Source organism: Sabethes cyaneus, chromosome 1 (genome assembly GCF_943734655.1).
Source record: "Sabethes cyaneus chromosome 1, idSabCyanKW18_F2, whole genome shotgun sequence".
NCBI lineage: Eukaryota > Metazoa > Arthropoda > Insecta > Diptera > Culicidae > Sabethes > Sabethes cyaneus.
Genome location: NC_071353.1, coordinates 67655351 through 67676270, shown reverse-complemented (window position 1 = coordinate 67676270; position 20920 = coordinate 67655351). Strand labels below are relative to the sequence as shown.

At 37.1% G+C, this 20920-nt stretch overlaps 1 protein-coding gene across 1 annotated transcript in view; it reads right to left on the bottom strand.

Moving 5' to 3' along the window:
• Positions 1 to 616: 616 nt before the first annotated feature.
• LOC128732908 (protein arginine N-methyltransferase 1) overlaps positions 617 to 20920 on the bottom strand; it is a 93478-nt gene continuing 73174 nt past the window's right edge. Inside the window, exon 3 of the mRNA XM_053826352.1 lies at positions 617 to 1925. Within this exon, the coding sequence (XP_053682327.1) occupies positions 1301 to 1925 (625 nt within the window). The 3' untranslated portion in view covers positions 617 to 1300. The remainder of the gene's footprint in view (positions 1926 to 20920) is intronic.

Sequence of the window (20920 nt, the reverse complement as noted above, 5' to 3'; positions counted from 1 at the left end):
AAGTACATGTTGTTCAATCGTAAAAGGGCTGTAATTTATAAATAAGCATCTTTTATTTATTTAAAATGCTTATTTTCTGATGGCAAAATATTATAAGAAATGGATTTTTTACAACAAGCGCGAGATATTTTATGTTCAACGCTAAAACATTACTTCGTTTTGACACAATTTAATAGTTTGTTGGAGTTTCATAACCAAAAGCTGTTTTGTAGCTGTGGAATGGAGGGGTGCCCATCTTGCCCCGGGTCCCCCTACTTTGAAATTTTATTTCAACGCGGGGAGTCCAACTTTTTTACCTTTAAGCAACCCCTTGGTTACTTTATTTAGAGAAAGGCGCACTTCACGAAGAAAGACGAGAGCAAAAGCAGTTTCTCAATTCAGTTATGTTCTGACCGTAGTAAGAAATACCTACACCGTTGTTATTAAGCCTAAACCGTTTTGTACATTAGTTAGTATTTCGATCCGCTTCCATTACAGTGTCACAGTGAGTGACGATCGTGTTTATCTTGTCTACATTCCGTTATTAAAGTGCCGTAATCGTGCCGTTAATAAAATCCGTAATCAAAGTTTTATTTCGAGCAGAGATAAAGGTCTTTTTCTTTAAAAAAAATCCTTACTGTGTATTGTCTTGCATTTCCTAACACGACTATAATTTCTTTCTTTCTATTTTGATGTTGCACAGTGCGTTTTCGGTATATCTTCAAGTATTGTTTTTTTTTTTTCAATTTGTATTAAGTGATAGCTTCAACTCATATGGGCGGACATTTAATCACACTTTTCCATTTTCGTCACATATATGTATTGAAAAAAAAAAAATTTCTGTTGATTCCACGCCTAATATTTACTTTATACTGTCGTTATATTTTCTCCCAGTTTTTTTCTTAATTGTCAAGCCAACTAGCACTGTGATGGATAGTTTAATTCTATTCGTAATGTTCATACTTGTGGTCAGAAATGGTCACGATGGAAGCATATAAATGAATAATGTCAAAAGAAATTTATATCATTACAATTGTAGAGTTTATTATTCGTTACAAATTATATTCTACCAATCAAAATATAAGCTAGTTCGAGTTTCGGTCTAGTTGAACAGTTGTATTTTTCGTTATTCCAATTCAGAGATTTTTTTTGTTGTTTAATATATTGCGATATATGGTCAAGGTAATCGATTAAAATGTGAACTATTAAAATGGTGCTTCCTTCAGAAGGTTTGTTCAGTAGTTTTTTTTGGGTGGGGTCATTTAATGATATTTAGTAAAATATGTTTTATAGGTTGGCTTTTTTATAAATGCGACACTAATCAACGCATTCGGTAATGATTTTTTTCGTTAACTTGCGAAAGTTCTCCTTTAAAGTGTAAATCAATCATGAAGTCTAAATCTCGGTTATTCCTAGCATTCGGCTTCATAGTAAACATTCCGTAAATTTCTTCGCCCTTTTTCACAGTTAGATATTCGTCAAAATAAAAAACAGTTTGCTTCCAGTGTGTGTAAGGTGATTCTGGAGAAGTGCTAAATCCCAATCGCTGGTGGCATTTTGTAAATTCGACGTTGAAGTATGTAATTAAAGCTTGAATAAAATCATTTCGTTTTACTATCAAATGGAATGGAGACTCGAAATCGAGGTCCTCCTTTCGAACAGTATATAAATCAATTTCTTTGACGAGATACGCACTGGTAACGATTTGTTTCGGATCTACAACATCTACAAGAGGCTCACTGATGGCAACTTTACGTATTGAGCTCATGTTAAAACCATAAACATTGTCCCACCAATTAATTTTCTCATCCTTATATTGGCGATCTTCAATAGCTGACACAAATAGCGTGCATCGGTCAGGGAACATCATACCAGTATTTGGTTTGAGCCACTTATCTCGGGCGTAAATAACGGTATCCAACATAGACTCGTAAAAAAGGCAATAGCTGTAAAGAAAAAAATAAATAACACAATACTTTTATTATTCATACGCAGTTGAAAGTATAACAATGTAAAAATACAAACAAATATAACAAGTTTTGATTGATTTGATGTATAAGATTTTGATAAGATCTCAGCTTTATCGAACATTGTTGTGTGAAGCTTACATTGCAATTATGTAATTGTTATCACTTTTGGGTGTTTAGTTTTTTTTTCCTTTTTTCGAGTTATCCAACTGGTCGCTTAATAGCGTATAAAACTTTATGCCGGGCCCTTTTGTGTTGTCATCATCAGAGTATCAGGGAGATCTCAAACACCAGTTTAACTTGACGAGACAGTAATGTCGCCCACTCAAACACAGGTAGAGCCCTAAGCATAGCCGACACGTCTATGTCCGTAGGCGTTTTGGCCCTGCGCGGACGAACTAACTCTGAGATTACTCTGTCAAAGGCCGGGATATCTGATTTTAAATTTCAATTTCCTTAATTTTCATGTTATTCGTAAACGATTTGAGCATCCGACTTAACTCTCAGCATCTCATGTACGCTGATGACTTGAAAATATACCGGACCATCAGCTCACTGATCGATTGCGCTGCTTTGCAGCAAGACTTTGACAATGTAGCCAGTTGGTGTGTCTTAAATGGCATGGAAATGAATGGAACGAAATGGAAAATAATAAGATTTTCGAAAGCGTGAACGCATTTGAACTATGACTACAAAGTAAACGGTCTCAGTCTGGATCATGTCACGTCGATAAACGATTTGGGTGTGACAACGAACTGCAAGCTTTCTTTGAACGAAAACATCACTGCGACAACCTCCAAAGCATTCGCCGTGCTTCGTTATATCCACCATAATGGCCGTGAATTCCACGACGTGTACGCTCTGAAGATAATCCTCTGCTCACTTATGAAGAGCATTCTTGAATATGCTGTACAAGTCTGGACACCTTATCATGCAAGCCAGATCGCTCGCATTGAAAGGGTTCAACGTTGTTTTGTTCGTTTCGCGCTTCGACGACTGCCCTGGAATGAACCACAGAGATTGCCGCCTTACGAACGGCATCGCTATTCATGAAGCTGGAGCCTTTGCACCAGCGACGCATATACCTGCAAAGAATATTTGCCTTTGATATATTGACATTCTTTTTCGTTCCAGTTTCGTTCAATCCAAAGTGCTAGACTGTTGTAAATACAAATACAATACAAATACAAAACAGTGGTTGGTCAAAACCATCCGCTGGAGATGTGTTTCAGTCTGTTAAATAGTTTAGATGTGTTTGGTTTTCATGTTAGTATACATCATTTTAAAAGTAGTGTAAGACAATTAATTTAGATATACTGGTATACCTCGATAGTACATACCCTCGATAGTACGTACCCTCGATAATACGTACATTTCACCTCGATAATACGTACCCTCGATAATACGTATATTTTGCCTCGTTAGTACCAGTACGTACATTTTCCAGCAACACTTTACTTGTTTTATTTCAAGCTTCACAAAGAGCACAACCATTGATTTAAAATAAAATTAAAAATAAACTGGTATACTAAGTCAATACCACTAAAATATTTATTTATGAAATAGGGTATGCAAATTTGCAAATTTCATGCAATACTAACTTTAATACAACATTGCTTCAAAGCCTAAATTTGTGTATCAATAGTGCGTACATTTCGATAATACATCCGCTAAACGAAGCAAAGTTGTACATACTATCGAGGTATACCTGTATTTCAGTCTCTACAGTATTAACTCGAAACACAGTAAATAAAATAAATAAATATAATGATGATGAGAGGAAAAATGATATAGATCAAATTTGTAAATGTGCTTTGCCTTGGACATTTTGTACCACTAGAGTTGTAAAATGTAGTATGAAGAAATAGAGATCTCTTCATCCTCGCCTAACAGCGGTTGTCCTCAACCGCGCACCCGCCATCAATTTCATGGTGTTTACGAGAAAGGCTTCATATAAACCCCTACAAAACAGCCGTGATAGCCGTCTGAATAGTGTCAGACTAAGCTTCAGCAAAGAAGTTAAACATCTGGGTATTATGCTGGATCATAAGCTGAACTGGACTGCTCACCTAGACTATGCTGTCAAGAAAGCAACTACAGCCATCTGGGCATACAGTCCACTGTTTGGCAAAGCCTGAGGACTGAAACCTCAACTAGCCCTTTGGTCATACACTATCATTGCAAGGCCTATAGATTAACTTATGCCGCTCTTGTATGGTGGCCAAAGATGAATGAGGTGACAGCGCAAGCCAAGCTAAACAAAATTCAACGCCTGGCATGTATGCCAGTGATCAGCGCTATGCACACAACACCAGCTGCAGCCATGAGCAATGTTATGCTTGCTGCCTTTATATCTTCATGTGAACATCTCGGTGCACTAAGGTTGCAAAGGTGTCGTACCATACTTGAGCGGGACCAAATTGGTCACCTTCGCGTACTAAGCCTATGAACCATTTCGCGAAATTTTTAACTTTTTAGTTAAAATTTGACAGTTCGATGGTTATTTCTCCTCGAGTGATTAAAATCAGTTCAGGCTGTGAACCATTTCGCGAAATTTTTAACTGTTTGGTTAAAATTTGACAGTTCGATGGTTATTTCTCCTTGAGCGGTTAAAATCAGTTCAGAATGTGAACCATATTTGACGGATTGATAGTTTTTTTGCTCAATATAAGGTGAGGATGAAAATATTATTTAGTCTGTCCGAGTTAAAATCGGATGAATTTTTGATGTTCATTTGCTTTTATTTGATAGATAAAATTCATCTCAATTCAACCCGGGTTGTTTGAACAAATTTATTATGCGATAAGTATCCATACCAATGAATGTAAAAAAATGCAACGAAAAATCAGTGAAACGCATCGAAGCTCTCTTCCTCAACTGTGCATATCTCATTGGCTCTCAGAACTTGGTTAAAACGTACCATGCTCCCGAGCAGGGTTATTTTCGAAAAAACAAGTCCGATTTTTCGAGGATCATATATTTTTTGTGAATACATTTAAAAGATATGTTATTTTAAGCTCTCAAACAGTACGGGGCAAGCTGGGTCAAAATGCGGGGCAAAACAGGTCACATAACAAAAAGCGAATTTTTTTTATCGAAAACCTTTATGAATTCTTTACAGAAACAAAAATTATTCATTGGTGCTGCAGAAAAACGACTTATATATTTCAAAATTGGCGACAAAAATAAACAAAACGAAACAAAATAAAAATCATCAGACAAAAAGTGAAATGTTGAAAAACTAACCTTTTCCCGGATTAACTGTTTTGTGGATAAAATATACTCCGGGCCAGCTAAAAATAGTCATTTACAACAAAAAGAAACTCAAAAATACTGATATATGGACAAACATAGGGTGCCACACAAGCTTTTTTCAATGTGACCCATCTTGCCCCTCTTGAGCTGGTTTTTCACGTAGATGCGACATGTCGATTTTTTTGAGTGAAGATACCTATACCGCATGTTCCGTCTGGCATCGAAGCATCTGTATAGATTTTTTGTCTATTTTTATATCTTCCGTTAAATAGTCCTAATACCATTTGTTTCAGAAGATTTTAGGATTGGTGTTTTGTTTTTTGAACGTGGACCCTATGGTCATGTTAATTTCGATTTCTTCTAATGGTGATTGCGTGTTAGCCGTCCGGATCCGGATTGGACTTATGTTTGTGAACAGGGATGCCACTTATAATTCTTTGTTTTTGTTGAAAAAATCTGGCCATCTTTACAGCGAAGAAAAATATCTGCAAAAATCTGTCCAATACAAAACAATGAGAGTGAAAGAGACGGAGAGTCATTTGGCTGACTATTTCCGTCTCTTCCACTCTCATGTAAAAGCTCAAAAATCTGATTAATCTGTGTAATTGACGAAAATCTGTATTCTATGCATACAGATTCTGTACAGACGATTTCTTTCAAATATCTGTTAAACACAGAGTAATCTGTGCATGTGGAAACCCTGTTTATGAATACATATAGATGTTGCAGGTATCGACCTTTTCGCGTGCCTAATGGCGGCTAGTTAAAGCCCTATAAAGATATACATTTATAGTGCTTTACGGCAAGTGGGTACTAGAAATACTTAGAGGTGAGAGATACGCGGAAGCAGCCATCTTGGGAGCCAATCGAGCAGCGACAATTGTCAAAAGGGAGCCAATCGAACACGCTTACTGTTTGCTTAAATGTTTGATTAACAAGTATTGAAATAATTATGAAATCTACTTAAGCTATTGTCACGCACCTTGAATATTATACTCGGACACAGTGTGTATAAGGCTTTGCAATTCATTTTACACTGATTAAGTTGAAAGATATATCGCTCCATTATGCAAAATTGATGTAAATAAAACTGAAGCGGATCATGTTGAAAACAATCAAGTCACACTGCTACAGCATTTTGCTCCGCTGCAAGTGCTGGCAGTTTTTGTACACTGATGCCAAATCGTTGGCTTTAGTTTCCGCGTATCTCTTACTGTGAGTATTTCTAGTGGGTACAACTTTCGGAAAAAATAACATGCTTTTGGCAACTCTGCTCACGTCAAGTATACATTTTCTCCCTTGATCTTTGTTGCAAAACTGTCAAGCGTACGTTAGGAAAGTTGCCAAAAGCATTTAAATATTTTCCAAAAGTTGTGCCCACTAGCCGCCATTAAGCACGCGAAAATGGGAAATGTTTCTACAGACTGGATTAACACTTTTGAATTAAACTGCCGATTTTTAACAGCGCAGCTGTCAAATTTATAAGCAAAACAAAGGGGGGGGGGCTGTAGCCGCGAGGTTACCGAGACTGCCTTGACAAGCGAGTGGTCGTGGGTTCGAATCTTAGTAGAATCAGGCCATTCGATGTTAAGTGACTTTAGCATGGGTTTATTCTCAGGCCCCTCCACATCCTTCCTACTGCATTCTGCATTTACTAACAATGAAAGCCTCTTGCCAGGGCAAGTTATAAAAGTGGTACATGCTTGAGGTGCGAATGAAGCCTCTTGTTCAAGGACAAATTGTAACTAGTCTTCGCACTTCCTGGCTCTAGAGCTAGATTGGTTGAAAAGTAGTAAGAAGCGTAGAGGGAAAAAGGGGTGAAAACACACCGACACTTTAAGCACGGATAATAAGCAATTCGATCACTCTATAGCGATACTGCAATAACAACGAAGTGCGGAACAACACCTGGATAAGATCACACTAGATCAAAATGGTGGTCGTAGTGATAATATCCACACACACACACACACACACACACACACACACACACACACACACACACACACACACACACACACACACACACACACACACACACACACACACACACACACACACACACACACACACACACACACACACACACACACACACACACACACACACACACACACACACACACACACACACACACACACACACACACACACACACACACACACACACACACACACACACACACACACACACACACACACACACACACACACACACACACACACAAACAAAGAAAATATGCGAAGATACGCTAACCGATGTAATTTTATGTGTGAAGAAAATAGCTGGTAAATTGTTAAAAAAACAACTAAACCGACGACATTGCGTTAGTTTGATCCTTCACTGAATATCCATTGGAAACCTGGTGAATTTTTGAATATTCAGTAAAAAGTTATTGAAGTTTGAAAAAATGGTATCCAAGTCGGGAAAGACGGACACCCAATGGTAGGGAAAGACGGACACACAGATTTTGAACCCATTTTGCCCAACAACTATTTAACATTGCAAATACTTATCTATACCTATAAAGAAGGATTTCTGTCTGTCTGTCTGTTCGTATGTTCCTTATAGAATCGAAAACTACTGAACCAATCGGCATGAAAATATGCATGTAGAGGTTTTTTGGGGCCAGGAAAGGTTTTAGTGATGGTTAGACACCCCTCCCCCCGATAAGAGGGGGGGCTCCCATACAAATGAAACACAAATTTCTGCATAACTCGACAACTAATCAAGCAAATAAAACACAATTTGGCATGTGGGTGTTTTCGGTGACAAGAATTTATTCTATGGTAAATTGAGACCCCTCCCCTCTTTATAAGCGGAATTATAACTCCTCTCCTCTTTAAAAGGGGGGGGGGGGCTTCCATACAAATTTCCTCATAACTCGAGAACTAATCAAGCAAATGGAACCGAATTTGGCATGTGAAGGTTTTCGAGGGCAAGAATATTTTCCATGGTGAATTAGGACCCCTCCCCACTTTAAGAGGGGGGGCTCCTATACAAACTAAATACAAATTTCCTCATAACTCGAGAACTAATCAAGCAAATGGAACAAAATTTGGCACGTGGGTGTTTTTGGAGACAAATTTTTTTTCTGTGATGAATTGGGACCCCTCCCCACTTTAGGAAGGGGGGCTCCTATACAAATGAAATGCAAATTTCCTCATAACTCGAGAATTAATCAAGCAAATGGAACCAAATTTGGCATGTGAAAGTTTTCTAGGGCATGAATATTTTCTATGGTGAATTAGAACCCCTCCCCACTTTAAGAGGGGGAGGGGGGCTCCTATACAAACGAAATACAAATTTCCTCATAACTCGAGAACTAATCAAGCAAATGGAACCAAATTTGACACGTGGGTGTTTTTGGAGACAAAAATTTTTTGTATGATGAACTGGGACCCCTCCTCACTTTAGGAGGGGGGGCTCCTATACAAATGAAATACAAATTTCCTCATAACTCGAGAGTTAATCAAGCAAATGAAACCAAATTTGGCATGTGAAAGTTTTCGAGGGCAAGAATATTTTCTATGGTGAATTAGGACCCCTCCCAACTTTAAGAGGGGGGCTCCTATACAAACGAAATACAAATTTCCTCATAACTCGAGAACTAATCCAGCAAATGGAACCATATTTGGCATGTGGGTGTTTTTGGAGGCAACCATTTTTTCTATGATGAATTAGGACCCCTTACCTTTTTAAGAGGGGGGGCTCTCATACAAACGAAATACAAATTTCCTTATAACTCTAGAACTAATCAAGCAAATGGAACCAAATTTATCATGTGGGTGTTTTTGTAGGGAAGAATATTTTCTATGGTATATTTTCTATGGATTTCCCCACTTTAAGAGGGGGGGTGGCTTCTATACAAATGAAAAACAAATTTCCTCATAACTCGAGAACTAATCAAGCAAATGGAACCAAATTTGACATGTAAGTGGTTTTGGACGCAAGATTTTTTTCTATGGTGAATTGAGACCCCTCTCTTCTTTAGAAAGCGAGTTATGGCCCATCTCCTCTTTAAGAGGGTGGGCTTCCATACAAATGAAATGCAAATTTCCTCTTATCTCGAGAACTAATCAATCAAATGGAACCAAATTTAGCATGTGGGAGTTTTAGATGGCAGAAATTTTTTCTATGGTGAATTACGACCCCTTCCCCTTTTAAGAGGGGAGCTCCCATACAAATGAAATTCAAATTTCCTTATAACTTGAGAACTAATCAAGCAAATGGAACCAAATTTGGCATGTGGGAGATTTTGGAGTCTTGAATTTATTTTACGATAGTGAGAGACCTCTCACCCCTGTAGTAGGGGGATATGGACTCTCATACATATAAAACAGAAATTTTTGCGAAACTCGAAAACTAATCGAACTCGAGAAATTCGAGACTCTTCCATAAAACATTAATCAATACAAGACCACAAAAACTATCTATAGTAACACTAGATCATTCAGGACGAGACGGTCGCAAGTGTTGCCGGTGACCCGCCGTCGGAAGCGCCGCTCACTGGGGGGCTTGCAAAACTCGAGATTGTGACAAAGATCATCCAAGATTCATGATCTATGTACAACACAGGTTAATTTGTGGCAATACGAAGTTTGTCGGGTCAGCTAGTATATTATATATGTAAAAGTAACCAGAAGTCATATAGCAGTTGGAATAGGCCAACTTTCAGAAACGATTAATTCATCACCAATTAAAATATTGAAGGGAACCATTTGATTTTATTTTCTCGCTCAAAGGGGGGAGCGGGAAGGGGGTTTACCCAAACCAATTATTTCCTAAATAGGTTTGTCGTAATTGCCTATTTCCGTCCTATCCAACACAAATTATTAAAAATATCAGCATTTTTATGACACACAATGCAAAACTAGTTATTACTATATATAGTTTCCTTGTGTCTGACTGTAACGCTAGATCCAAGCAAGCTGTTAAAAAAAATTTCTGGACTCTAACACACGTTGTGAAGGTAACAACGATTTTTGATGGGATGCGGCAATTTGATGGGATGCCACATAATGCGATACTGATTTCAACAAGTCCTACGGGGGAACAAAAGAATTTGGTTTTAAAACAATAATTGAAGCATATGTCAACCATATGAGAATGATGAAGCATTCTTGACGTGTGATTTGGCATATGTGATAATAAGAGTAGCCTGCGATTTAATTATGCTATAATTGATAATCAGAAGCTACCAAAGTAGCGCATACTCTTATTTATAACTACATTTATCTACTTCTTCCGTAGTCCCTTACGATAATGGTAGCTAAACCCTTTCCCGAGTCAGGTGTGGGATGATATCTGAATCACACATAGGTGATGCAGCGTGTTTTCTTAAACAGTAAGATGTTTTATCAAGGACACATTCAAACTTTGGTTGTAAAAAAACTAGAATTCATCAAAATGTGGTTTATGTGAAACGTGTTGTTCCATGATTTAGTTGCAAAGCTGATATACAAACGCGACCTGAAATATCGCAATATAAAGTAACATAAGTATTGAAGTCTGCAAATTTAAGTTCTAACTTTAAGAATTTAGTAGAAGTGGCATTAGAATCTACTGTACTGCAAAGTATTTTAAAATATTTTGATTTTTTTAAGGGACTGGATCGCAAAAAAGCCGTTGAAATCTCCAATATCCAAGACTTGGTGTTGCATTGACTCGATCTCAAGCAAATAATTAATCCTAGATTTTGTCCGGTTAGCGAAGGGTGTTTTTGTCGTTGTGGTCCAACGAGTGGTAGCGGATTAGACAGCAAGCGTCTGTCCGGTATAATGCAATTGATATTTTCTGCAATCATAGTTTTGGCAAAACCGAATCTAAATTTTGTCTTGGTTCTAAAATTGAGTACTTTTTTGAAATGATCTCCCTCGAAGCATGGCTCTCACAATTGGTAGATCTTTGCCCTTTTATCTAAGTCCCATTTGCCACGTTTGTAGATTACACGTGTTCCGAATTATAGTAGTCTATTGACCATTTAGCAAATTTTACAAGAGACGCAATTGTCTAAAAAACTCTATAAAAAATTCTATTCAATTATTTTCACCAAACCAACTGTTCTGATGGGGTGGGTATGAGGGATTCAACATGAGAATACATAAAATTCCCAACTTTTGTTGAAATATGCGATTTATTCATACCAATGTACATAGACCACTATGATTTCATATACAGTAAAGATTTGTATAACGCGGTGGTGGTGCTGTACGCCCATCGCGATATCTCAGCTGTCCATTAACCAATAAAGTTTATTTTCAGTAGTTGACTAGGTTATACCACATGCTAATAATGTACCAAAAAATCAACTTTATTGGTTAATGGACAGCAGAGATATCGCGATGGGCGTACAGCACCACCCACCGCGTTATTCAAATCTTTACTGTAAAATTTAGCTGAAATCTCCAAAACATTCCGCAACATAGGGGTTTCTATCCATGGGATTTGTAAATATAAAAAAAACCCATAAAATGGGTTCTGTTGAAATAGTATGAAGACTGGGACACGATATACCATCGTGTTCTGACGCCATTTTGGAATTAAAGATGGCGACTACCGGTTTTCTAAAAATGACCGCACATTACTGGAAATATTGCAAAATCCTCATAATATGGGTATCAGATGAAAGGGTTTAAAGGGCAGAAGTCGAATATTGTGTTCAAATGTAGATTTGAAATCAAAAATAGTCGAATATCGATTATTAATAAGTCGCAAGTACATAGACCACAATAATGCGGAACAGAATGGTCATTCTATTCCAAACCAAAGATTCAACATGAAAAAGCAGGTTAGAAACCTAATTTTTTGTAATTTTTATTGTTTGTAGAGTACATCTATGCAAAAAGATACGATTTATGTAAAACTCTCAATTTTGATAAAAATGGTCAATGACCACTATAATTCGGAACGGCTCAATTAATAGAAGGTTGCCAATTCTAAAGCTGTTTCATTAATAATTTTTAACACGTGCTTTTTAATTGTAAACCATATTACATTTTCAAAGGTCTTGGTATCGTGGTTAGCCACGACGGGTCCACCTAGTTCCCTAATATTTTAGTTTGTTGTCTATCATACGCGATCAATCAAAGTGAGCTGAGATCTATTTAAATGGTTGTTATCATTAAAGAAGTCCTACCAGCCGAATTTCCTGCGTTTTTTCGTGCGACGAAGAAGACAATGTCGACTAATCGTTTTAATTTCCGTCATTCATGAATGAAAATAACTCACGCAAGGCATTGTCGTTATTCTACAGCCAGGAAAACTTGCCTGACCTGCAGAAATTTTGCAGAATAACATTTGTCATGCCGTCGTACACAAATACATGCGCGTTAGCTTCATAAACATTGTTGTGATTTTTAGTTCGGACGATGAAAAATTGTGATGGACGGATTTTAAAACGGTACGACGAATTTTAGAAATAAAGTCAGTTGCGTAATTTCAATATAATATGCTTTAATAATCGCTTTTCAGTGATTTCAAAGTCTTGGATCGGAAGGTAAATGTGTTTTAGTCAAATCAGCGCTCTAACTTTTGGAGTACTCATTAACTCCATCCAACAAATGATGAAAATTAAAATGGCTTTACTAAGTTCGACAAAATTAGAAAAAAAAACCTACATGATGAAATATGTTACTCTTTCTTAATACTGATAATTCGACGACGCGTGAAACCTTTTTGCGAGTGTCCGTCTTTCCCGCCCATGCGCAGAATCTCTGATTTATACATGCTGTTTATAATATTAAAAAAAGCATAAATTTTGGAAGAAATTTTCCAGCAAACGTTGTAACTTTATTGGACAGACTTAAAGGTTCAATTTGTACGAAAATTGCAATCAATACAGTTAAATTTAAGTAGATATTGAGTCTTTACCTTAAGGTGTCCGTCTTTACCGCCCTTCTCCTATGTTAATTTATTTTCATCTCCCTCATAATCCAAAGTTGCTTGTAGTTGTTCGTATAATGGGTTGCGGTACGCTACAATCTTTGCAATCTCTCTACATGCCACATATTCGCTTCTTATATTCCACGGTTCCTGACTAGATATAGCTAATAGAGAATTTATTGGGGTCGTTTTAGTACACCCTGTTACTCTCCGTAGGCACGCATTTAACATCGTCTGTATTGTTTTCTTATTAGTTGCAGACGCATTAATAAAAACCGATGAATCGTATTCTATACAGCTTCTTATCAGGGCATTGTAAACTAAGATCATAGTTTGCGGGTGGCCGCCGCATCGTATGTTACTAATAATTTTAAGCATATTAAGCCGCTCTTCTAACTTCTGCTTGAGGGCACGTATGTGTCTTCCAAAAACAAGGAACCTATCGATTTTATCGATTAGTCCAAGGTACCTGTGACTATTAACCATCTCTATTGCTCTATCAAAGCTTGGGCAGAATGTTTCTTATGCTAAGATGGTCTTGAATTTTTTTTTCTAGAACTGCAGAGTTTATGATTTTGGTGATCGTGGGTATCAGGGTTATGGGCCTTTTCCCCTGCACCGTTCTCTGATCTCTTCCCGGCTTAGGAATGGCAATTAATTTAATCTCTTTGAGCTCATACGACAGTTTACCCGCAATAAAAATGATGTTAATTTGTTCTATTATCATGTCTCTTATCTCTGGTTTTATTTGTTTGAGCCTACCGTACGTTATCATGTCTCCGGAAGGTGCCGATTTAGAGTTTTTCTTTGATAGTATCTCGGTCCATTTTTGTGCGTCCATTAAGTTGTATCTGCATACGGGCCCAAAAAACCGTAGTGCATTGATGTCAACATCAGTATTTCCCACATGTGTGTCTAAAAATTCTTTTCCAAGTTGTTCGTCTTCTTGTATTGGGTTGTTGACTTTTCTTTTATTTTTTCCGGATAATCTTGCTATTTTATTCCACAGTATTTTCAAACTTGTTTGTGGATCTATCGATTCCGCAAATTCTTCGATTTTCTTTTTTATACCTTCGTTTTTGAGCTTCGTAAATATCGCCGCGTATTTTTTTACCTCTATAGCGTTTTCTATGGCACTTCGATCGCAAAATTTTTTCATCGCCTCCCTTTTGTCTTTCCAAGCTTTCTCCACTTTATCGCTCCACCAAGCTTTCGGCGAATGCTTGTTTATTTGGTGTTCTTCGTTACAGTAGCCTTTACTTTGTTCCTGAGGTCATTGAAGTTTTGAACGTCCTCTTCACTCCAATTCGACACGTCTTCGATTACTTTACGATGGTCCACGAAGAGTGGTTTGCCGTTCTTATTTGGTGTGGTCCAAATCGTTTCTATTATCAAATGTTCACTTCTTCCGATAGAATTTGCAACGACGTTCCATTCCAATTGAGAGTAGTCCTGTCGAACATATTGTTAGATCAATGGCAGACGCCTGTTTTGTATTGTCGATCGGAATGTTTTCGATCCGTCGTTCATCAAGAGCAGATTTGAGTCATTTATGGCATCCATAAGAATCGCTCCTTTTCGGTCACAGTTTTTGTTCCCCCATGAATAGTGGTGACAATTGAAATCGCCGGCAATAACAACTCTGTTTTGCCGATCTAATTGTGCCAAGATAGAGGTGATTTCTGTTTCGAATATACTTGCTGTCGTAGATGATGCCACGTAGACTTCAACAATGACAATATCTAATCGTAGTATGTTAACCGCAACTATTTGTATTTGCTCCACTCCGCTTGTATTACGATGTTTATTGGTAGGTAATTGAATTTTTGTTGAACATAAACGCTGACTCCGCCATAGCCATCTGATCTTGCTGCTAGAATCTTATGATATCCGCTTATTCTGTACGCCCGACTATTTGTTTCCTCTCCTGGCTTTGTACAAGCTTCTATGAATATTCTGATGTCGTATTTGTTTTCATTTAACACCCGTAATATTTCTTCTTTATTTTTTCTTAAGCTTTGTACATTAGCTTGTATTATCCGCATTTTTATTTTCTTTTCCTCTACAATCTAGTTTTTCTTTTGATATTTTTTTACAATTATTTTTTTCTTTTTTTCTGTTTTCTTTTATTTCTAAACTGACAGGATGTACTTTTCCCGCATCTATCATCTTTGATACAAAATCTGCGAAGTATTCTATATCGGGTTCATTTCTCCTGCTCATTGACGGGGCAGGTTGTGTGCTGGGTTGCTGATCATTTTCGTGTCTTTGTTTTGCTGCTTGTCGCAACTGGTTCTTCCACTTTTCTGTTTCGGTTGCTCTATACTTATTGAATACTGCCACTCCGTTTTTCTTAGATTTACCATCCGCTTTTTTCTTTTTTTTCTTGCATTATTACCACTTGTTCCGCAATGATATTCAACTGCTCGTTATCGCCAGTTCGTTTACGTAGCCTAGACGGTGGTGTTGCTCGTGTTTTGTAATTCCCTGCAGTTATGGAAGCGAAAGTTTCTGCTGGTGTTGGTTCCTGTGCGTATCGACCTTTTCGCGTGCGTAATGGCGGCTACTGGGTACAGCTTTCGGAGAACGTTAGCATACCTTTGGCAACTTTATTCACATCAGGTTGATATTTCCAACCTTGGTTGCTGTAGAACTTTAAAGCGTACGTAAGCGGATTTCCTAAAAGCAAATAAACATCGTCGAAAAGTGTACCTACTAGCCGCCATTACCCGCGCGAAAAGGTGGATTACTCTAGAGCTTCATAATAGTTGCGAGTTTGGATGGGAAATTGTTCCACTGCTTCAAGTGCTGTAAGGTTTGTACGTGCCATGATGGCCTGTATCTTATTTTGTCTGGCTCGTTCTGGGCATCTGAAGTCTGTTGTCATGTGCGTCTCTCAGCAGTACAGACACATTTTGGGTTGCTTGCAGTCGTTGAACTCTTCGTCGTTATCGTGTTGTTTTTAGCAATTATTGCACCTTCGCGTCTACTTTTGCAGTTCGCTGTTTGCTGTTTGTACCGAAGACAGTTCTGGCACATCACTAGCTTTCTGTAAAACGCTCTAACGACAACTGAGCAACAGAATATTTTGACTTGCTTAGGTAGTTTAGCAGCTTTGAAAGTAATGCTCACTCGCAATGTCGGTTCTTTTTTCCATTAATGTGACGACTCATACGGTACACGGACATTATTGCTAATTCGCACTCGATTTCTTCGGCTGTGTGTGTATGTGCGTATGTCACACTTTTCAATCTCACTCACTTTTCTCCGAGATGGCTGTACCGATTTTGATAATCTTAATATCAAATGAAAGGTCTAGTTGCCTCTTAGGTCGCTATTAAATTTCATATTGATCGGACTTTTAGTTAAAAAGTTATGTATAAAAATACGAAAAATAAGAGACTTTATTTTCTTAGCGGTCCCTCAACCGATTTGAACAAAATTGATTGCAAATGAAAGGAGACCTTTTAAAAGCTATAACCTCCAATTTCCATGATGCTGGTGATTTGAAAGTTACATAAAGAAATGTGAAAAAACCGAATTAATCCACCTAGCGGTGTGACCTGGCCTTTCTACTACGGTCAAAACACATTTTTCTAACATATTTGCATTAATTGAATGACAAACATCCTAGAATTTATTATTATTTCAAAATTACCGTTCACATCTTTCAAACGAAACTAAGTTATTGAAAATCCGGCGATTCATTCAAAATATATTCAATTTTAAACATTTAAGCACCGTATGTCAAACCAATCAAAACGTGTAAAACCAAAATATAGCAATCAAGGGTCGATTGTGTTCAACGTATGTGTGATCTATGTGCGTATGTATGTATGTATGTATGCATGCGTGTGTGTATGTATGTGTGTATGTATGTGTGTACAATTTACACAATTTGCATTGAAATACAAGATAAGTGAGAAACATTTCATTTGTCATTTTCATCACTTATTCACGATCGGACTAGAAAAGCGAAGAAAAGCGGTTGATTAAAGCATATTCATACGTACAGTGGTGTATAGAACTGAAACTGCTAATAAATAGATTTTCCCATATAAATTTATTTAAATTTCAAGCCAATTTTGCGCTTATCGGATCGCTCATGCCATCAAAACAGACTAGAGCTGAAAAAACATTATTTTTGCAATTCTCAAGCATGTTTATGGCGCTACTTTTGTACTGTTTCTTTGATCTCATCTCGTTTCCTTAACTCTCGGGTATTTTTTCATTTCGACGTATCTGACAATGAGAGATTCTCTTCGTGTCCCCTCTCTTCTGCTTTTTATAGTAATACTAATGCATCTTAGTGCATCAGCTTTGCACGAATCGGTTGCCGGAGTCACTAGCTAGCAAAATGTTTTGAAAATTTTCTTTTAAATGCTTTAGTTTCACCGTAAAAAGCGGAAGAGAGGAGACACGAAGAGAATCTGTCATTGTCAGATACGTCAAAATGAAAAAGTACTCGAGAACTCTCTTGTGGATAACATCGTAAAAACGATGCAATCAAACCAATGACTATTTTTTCTTGAAAGTATTCAAAAGAAGTTCCAATTTTGATTTTCATGCAAAAACAATTATCTAAACGAGGGGCGACTAAGAAAAAGTCCAATTTCTCTTTCTTATATTTTATATCTAATGCTCTACTACCCCAGTTCTTTTTGCAATTCAGATATATTACAATTCTTAATTTCAAAATTACTCACAGAAAAAATTTGAGGTCAATCATTTTATTCTAGATGTCCATTTCATCGAAAGTAAAAAAGGCAATATTCACACAATATTTTTTTAGAAATTTTCCTGAATTCTTTTTAGACTCTAACGCATAGTCATAGCGTTGAGACATGATAATATCAAAATATCAAGAAATCGGCTCTGAGCAAAATTTCAATTTGAATTGTCAATTCAAAAGGAAATTCATATGTGGCTTTGAAGCCTTACCCGCTAAACGGTTAATTTATAATTTTCTACATATATTCATTCAAGTCTGCAAAAATTATCCTTTTTCTTTATATATATTTCTAGAAATCACCTAACTATAATGAAACTAAATAAGGTGTTGATAAAGTAAATTAAATTACACTTACAAATATTTAGGCAAGCTAGTAAAGAGAATATTGCACGCAGTACGTTCTTATGAATTTTACTGTTAAATAGAGGTTTTGAGGAATAAGGAACTGATATTTAAAAATACAGTCAACTTAATTATAGATGTTCCTGAGAAATAAGAAAATAATTATTGTTGCGGTAGAAAGGCCAGGCCACACCGCTAGGTGGATTAATTCGGGTTTTTTTTAAATGGCTGCCAATTTATTAATTTTTCAAATTTCCAAAACCCGCGTGGCAATTTAGATGTTGATCTAAAGTTTTAAAATCATTACTGAAATTCGCACGCTATGTCCGAAGGCACTTATTATTTAACTTTCATCAAATATATTATATTAACAATATAGTTCACTCTTCTACAGTCCTAAAGACACGACTACTAGCGCTATAGTGGCATAAAAGCATGTACACCGTAAATTCAACACTTCTATCGGAAACAACTCAACTTTCAGTATAGAGTTTAGCCAATTCTAGATAGAATTAACCACCCCATCGACATCTCTATAACGAACTGCAGTGAACGTCAGCGACAGCATGTCCTGGGCTCAAAATTTGACAGCGGGCCCAAATCATACTGCTGGCAGTTGCGTGAAACGCAGTGCTGACATGCTATCTCATTTTCGTACACACGAGCTGTTGGCAGCGAAAACATGGTTGCCTGCCGATGGGTTGGAATTAACAAAAGGGCGAAAGTTGCAAACGTAAACAAAACGGGAGAGGGACCAGCATAGAAAATCAGCTCTCCCTCGATTTGTTCACGCTTGCGACATTCGCCGTTTTGTTGGTTCTATCTTTAATTCACGACTAAGAAGCTCTATCCCGCTTAGGCGCGTCCGGCAGAAAACGAACAAAAATCTGGCAGCGAAAAACTTTTTCTGCCAGACATTCTGCTAGATTTCTGGCCGCCGTCACCCGTGAAAACTAGCAGAAATGACACATTCGATTCGGGCAGAAATTTCGCGTTACGGTTTTCTGCCGGATTTCTGCCAGAGGTTTCGAATAAAAATCGGTTTTGTACCGATTCAGCTTTCCCACATTTTTTGGAGGGTAGCAGCAGTGGATTGTAGCAGCAAGAAGCGTGCAATAAACAGGTTAACAATTTAATTATACCTGCTTTGTCATGTTCCATATTATTCTCTTACCTTTTGCCTGAAACTGCAAAACTGATGAACCTCTTTTCTCCTGCCTCAAAGTGTCACATTTGACATAAAGAGCATCGAGCGAAAATGAAGACTGGTTCTGTTCGATTTCTGCCAGGCATCCGACTTTTTTGCAAGCAGGATCATCCCTTTTTAATAATAATAATAATACCGGCGCCTTTTTTATATTTTGGACTATTTTCTTTTTCATTTATATCGAATGTAGTGTGTGTTTAACGTTTCACATGTATAATGGCTTTTTTAATTCAGTTTTGCTGCTGTTTAAACAACTGAATCTTTGCTGGATTCTGTCGTTTGATATGTAAACAAGGGAACCAGTATAGTATTGGTAGTAACACAATTAAATTTTATACCTAACGTTATAATCTAGAAGATTGTCGTCATAGCGTTAAAGATAGCACATTCTATCTACCGCACCTTTGTCTTATGTATTGGTTACACGCTTAAACATTTTTATTACAAAAAGCTTTTAGTCACCTTTTTCTCCGCAAGAGGGTGTTACTTTTGCGTCTCTTCGGATATATATGGGATTTTGCGAAGTGAACTATATTGTTAATATAATATATTTGCTTTCATGCACCTCAGATTTTTCTTTGCAGGATGTTAGTATTGATCAAAACGATTAATTTTAGAAACGTCCTAAAATATTCTATCTTGGGTTTTTTTGAAAAATTCAATTTTTAAGTTTACATAGGATTCATTTCCTCTCAAGTGATCTCACCAGTTGTAATCGACCACCTCCGATTTCAACCAAATTTGGTATAATTACTCATTTCGACCTCACATTCAATTTCTCAAAGTTTTGCACGGATTGATCAATCCCCCTTGCAGTGCCGCTTCTCTATTTTTCTCAGATTTTGGAAAAAACATATTTTCACTGCATGTCACTGTAAGGGGGATTGATCAATCCGCAAAAACTTTTGAAAATTAAATGTGGAGTTGGAAGTTATTACAAATTTGGTTGAAATCGGAGGTGGTCGATTACAACGGGTGAGATCACTTGACTCCTATGTAAACTTAAAAATTGAATTTTTCAAAAAACACAAGATAGAATATTTTAAGACCTTTTTTAAATTAAACGTTTTGACCAATACTAACATCCTGTGAAGAAAAACCTGAGGTGCATGAAAGTTAAATAATAAGTGCCTTCGGACATAGCATGATCCGTTCTTCGATACCCTGTTGGTTCCCGGCGCCTACGGGCAGCAATTAATTGTTTTCTAGGGAGTATCCACGCGCCAAGCTGCCCAAAGCATAATTGTCACTATTTTGCGCATCTAAAAATGTAATATCTTCAATTGGTCGGTGTTAAGTCAGACCGAACCAAGTGACAAAACTTTGATTTCGAGAAAAACGCGTTCAAAGTTTGCTGCTCTGTATGGGTTATAGCTATCAATCGTTCGAAATCAACTCATAATTCTAGTTGTTTGCAATATTTATGTAGTCTGATTAGAGTAAAATGTAGTTTACAAAATTCTTGATCGCTTGCTGTCATTAACACATTTTTTTAAATTTTGCGACTTGGCCCGGTCTGATTTAACACCGACGAATTATACCTTAATCAATAAC